General features: G+C 48.4%; 1 protein-coding gene across 1 annotated transcript; it reads right to left on the bottom strand.

Moving 5' to 3' along the window:
* Window positions 1-532: 532 nt before the first annotated feature.
* On the bottom strand, window positions 533-4,341 carry ERAL1 (Era-like 12S mitochondrial rRNA chaperone 1; the record flags this gene model as incomplete). Its single annotated transcript, XM_009707510.1, has 9 exons — window positions 533-655; window positions 983-1,063; window positions 1,353-1,502; window positions 1,986-2,378; window positions 2,884-2,996; window positions 3,446-3,507; window positions 3,848-3,894; window positions 4,050-4,127; window positions 4,214-4,341. Coding segments are annotated over 9 exons (1,175 nt in total), but the record flags the coding sequence as incomplete, so codon positions are not given.
* Between the last annotated feature and the right edge of the window lie 67 nt (window positions 4,342-4,408).

Genomic DNA, 4,408 nt, shown 5'->3' with positions numbered 1-4,408 from the left:
TACACGATCATATGCTCACATTCATGAACTTAGTGCAGGGAGCAAAGCCGACATGAGACCACTGCGGAGGCTGGGGTAGCCTCTTCCTCATACATGACCACTGCTAGAGTGATTCAGCCTCCAGAAGAGATGATAAACATCTGCTGATAATCCTTCACTGGAACCCTTTGTCTGCTAAAAGACAGGAGGTGCTCCTGAACTTCCAGACACAAACACTTGACAGCAAGGACACAGGACATAGCCCAAAAGTGGGTGACAGCTCTGTAAACACAGTACTAGAATCACACGTGCAGCTGGTTCTCTGACATCTGTCCCCAGCTTTCACAAACTGCTGTAGAAGATCTAAAGATTTTATTTCAGTTCGGGCCATTCCCTGAAAGAATAATATATTCTACTTCAGCCTGCTACATTGATTCCATCATCCTCTGTTTCTAGATTGAACAAAGGTGCCAAGATACCCGCAGGGGAAGACGGGACCAGTTTTTCTGCATGACCAGAGAGCTCAAGGGCTGTTAAAACACACGCAAAGAGCTCAACTCTTCATCTCCACTTTGAGCTTCAAGTGGACATCACACAGGAAAACGTTCATCAGGTCCTGGCCAGCTTCCTGAGCAATCCTGCTGATAACCGTACCTCCTCTTCCAATCAACATCATCTGTATTAAAACCCAGAGAGAAGATCAGCATACTCATCCTCACATTGCTTAACTGCAGGGAGGAATCACCCAAGAAAACAACAGTGCAGCCACAGGAGCATTTAAAGGGGACATAGCAGTTAGAGAAATCCCGAGATCAAACCACGAGCAACTTCAGAAATGTGTGAGCTGTTATGGAACAGCCTATGACTGCATCGGGCACCTGGCTCTTCCCAACAGAGACCCCACAGCTGAGGGAGAGGGGATGACAGCAAGGACACACACACACTGGACCTAGGGAGCCTCTCTTCATGCTCCCCAGGGCCCCATCTCTCTTCTGTTACTCACCATATGAGATTTCCTTGGGACCAAGAGGTTCTGTGCGATCAGGAGCTCCCCACTCGGTCCTTCCTCCCACACCTCTGTCACCTGCAACAGCAAGCGCCTACTCAGCAATTCGGCAAAGCGCCTCAGGAACCGTAAACGCCACTCCCTCAGAGACACCAGCTCAGCTTCCTGACACCAGCACGCAAGGGTGACCCCCTTCAAACACAGAAAGGATCTCACAGCCCCCGACATGCAAGTCCCAAGTCACCCCACAGCACCTGTAAAGAGTCTGGCAGATTTCACAGATTCAAACAAAAGGATTCTCATCGCATAGTCTGATTATTTGCAATAAAACAGCTCAAAAGCAAGTCTGCATGCACAGGCTTCCCACCTGAACCACACCGTAGGGCACTTCCAGTGGCAGGTACTCCAGTAGCTTCTCCCTGATGATATTATCACAGATCTCTTGAGGTGACTGGCTGGTCAAGACCCTGCTGTGAAATTCCCAAGGGCCTGGCTTGGCTTGCATCAGGAGGTACCGCTGCCAGCACAAAACACACATCACACCCATTAGCTGTCACGTACCACTCTCGCAGTGCCATCAACCCCTGAATCGCTACGAGGATGCTGCAGCTAGTCAGGCGTCAGGGTTGCAGTTAGGGGGGGGGAAAGGATAAAGGGAAGCTTCTCAAACTCAAACCAGGGTCACATCTCCCTAGAGCCGTTTGTATGAGTTACAAAAGCCTGCAGCATCTCTTGTAGCTGAAAGGTAACGTGTTGGGTGGCTTCATCATTATGAACAAGCTGCTGCTCGGAGAGCCCCAAATAAGAGTTCTGTACAGAAAACTCCAGAGATACAGTGCAGACATACTCCACGTTGAAAGACAACACTTCCCTCCCAGGCCAAGAACAGCAGCTCTGCTACTCCCTCACCGGAGGTGAAGCTCAGTATGAAGTACCAGGGTCCCACAAGGGTAAGAGCACACCAGTCTCAAAGTGTAACAGAAGTTCAGACCACAGTTACCTTGAGCGTATCCACCTCCTCCCCATGGAGAGCTGCCAGCATGAAGATCTCCTGGAAGCACGGCCAGCCTTTCATATTTTTTAGATCTCTGGGTCCATAGCGCTTTGGCCCTTGTGCTTCTTCTGTGACAAGACTGGACTCGGAAGCCCTCATACCACTGCTGTTGTCCAAGCTAGGGCCTTCCTGGGCTTGACCCGTTTCCTGCAGGCAGTGAGACTTGGGGGCCCTATTCTCAGGTAGAGAAGCCAGCGTGATTTGAAGAGGAGATTTTGCTGAAGAATTGGAATTACGCTTAAATGCAGATGTCGCTTCCAGTTTCTTTCCATTTACAATTCCCTCTGTTAGCTCCATTACTAGTTCCAGCAGGATAAACTTATTCTTTAGCCGATCCACCTAAAGTGAGAGAGAGAGGTGTCAGGAATTCATCCTAAGTGAGGTTGGCATCTGGGCCCTGGATCCGAAGGAGGCAGAAGAAACCACCCAGGGGAGGCAGCTGTTGCAGGACAAGGCTTCTGCAACAGAAGTGGTCAGTTTTCTGACCAGAGGCCAAACCAGAGCACGTCAACAGTTCCAGCACAGTTTGTCCAAACACTGTCAACTTGACAGCAACACTTTCTCTGTCAGCTCTGCTGAGATTCTCGCTGGCCAATTCCCCTGTGGTACCAGCTCCTCTTCCCAGGCTGATTTAAACCCCAGTCTGAAGCATATGGCCTCAGGGATGCTTGCGCATGCAACATATATACAGACTTAAACATTCTGGAGCAAAGGGGGAAACTGGTGTCCTTTAACAGACCCAGACTCAGTGATCTGAAAACACATCGCTGCTGATGCCAGATAATGTCTAAAGACACCAGCATAACATACTGTAGAAAGCGGAAAGAAGCAGCTTCTCATTTACCTTGTTCAAAACCAGGACACTGGGGATCTGGGGAAAGCGAGAAAGACACTTCAGCACCTCCTTGCTCAGAGAGTTTCGCGTCCAGTGATCCGACACATCCACCAAAACCAGAACTGCCAGAAAAGAGTGAGGGAAATATGATGCACCTCCATTTTCCAAAATGTTCACTTTCAGCTTCTTTACAGCCTATGGTCACTTCCCTCCCGCAGCTACTTCTCTTTTCTACAGGAGAGCACACAGATGGAACAAAAAGGGAGCTTTCTAATTGATAAAACAGTAAAATACAACATATACCTGTCATCCTAATGACATCACACATACTAAAACTCAACACCCAAGACCAATTATTAACCCAAGCCGCCTCCCCTTGGCACAAAGCAATTCTTATCCCCTTAGCTCAGTATTTTAAATTCTTTCACTGCTCTTCCCTCCACTCTCCTAGTTCATACTCCCGGGACTGCCTTTGCTGCCCAGTAAACACCCATGTACCACAGCTATACGGCTGTAAACTTCTGTGGCATATAAAGGGTTTGGCTTGATCCAGGAGAATTTGAATACCCACCTAAATCCGCATGTTTCATGCTGTTCCATGGGTCTGTCAGCATGGCTTCATCTAATTTATGTCTGAAAGACAATACAAACGAGTACACCAGACACTTGATCACAGGGGAGCAAAACCAGTGTTTTCCATCATCCTAGCTCACACAAAGCTGCCTTATGGGCTGTGACATCCCTCCTTACATGCACACATGCAGAATCAAACATAACAGGGCTCACAGGATGCCACAGGCTCTGCGTGCTACTGAAATTGCAACAATAAAAGACTCAGAGACCAAAATAAGGCTAAAAATATACATTCCTGTCACTCCTGTTTTACAAACTCTGCACAGGGGAAATCACTCTCCGATTTTATCAAACCTAAATGGGCAGGATCCCCGCACTCTCCCCACAACAGTGGTGATACCTTTTTGCTTTAAAGGGGCTAGTGAGGCCAGGTGTGTCCAGAATGATCTAGAAAGAGGAAAGACAGATCTTGTAAGTTTGCCTGCAGTTAGTGGCCAAGCTAAAACTTGTATTTGCACAATTAGAAGTGACCCCGTGGGATACAAATGAGATAACCCTGCACTTTCTGGCTGCTCCAGGCAAGACCAAGTCTGAAAGCTTACCAGTTGTGTGTCCTCGTACGTGATGATACCCCGGGCTTTGCATCGGGTCGTGTGCACTTTCTTAGAGACGGGGAAAACCTGTAAAAAATTAAACACGTTACACAACCAGAACATGTCCAAAAGCAATTTAGCAGCCTGAAACTGTTGCTCCACCCCAGCTTTACCTTTCTGCCCAAGAGCTGATTAGAGAGCGTGGACTTCCCAGCGTTGGGCGCTCCGATGATGGCAATTCTTAAAACCTTGGGGTTCTGGGGCTGGTCAGGCTGATCCCGTAACAGCTGTTTTTGTTCCTCTACCAGAGAAAAGAAGGAGCTTGAACGGTGCTAAAACCTCACAGTGGGTCAGGATCGCCTGTCCCA

The sequence above is a fragment of the Cariama cristata genome, unplaced genomic scaffold (assembly GCF_000690535.1).
Source record: "Cariama cristata isolate BGI_N322 unplaced genomic scaffold, ASM69053v1 scaffold29250, whole genome shotgun sequence".
NCBI lineage: Eukaryota > Metazoa > Chordata > Aves > Cariamiformes > Cariamidae > Cariama > Cariama cristata.
This window is presented reverse-complemented; position numbering and strand designations above follow the sequence as displayed.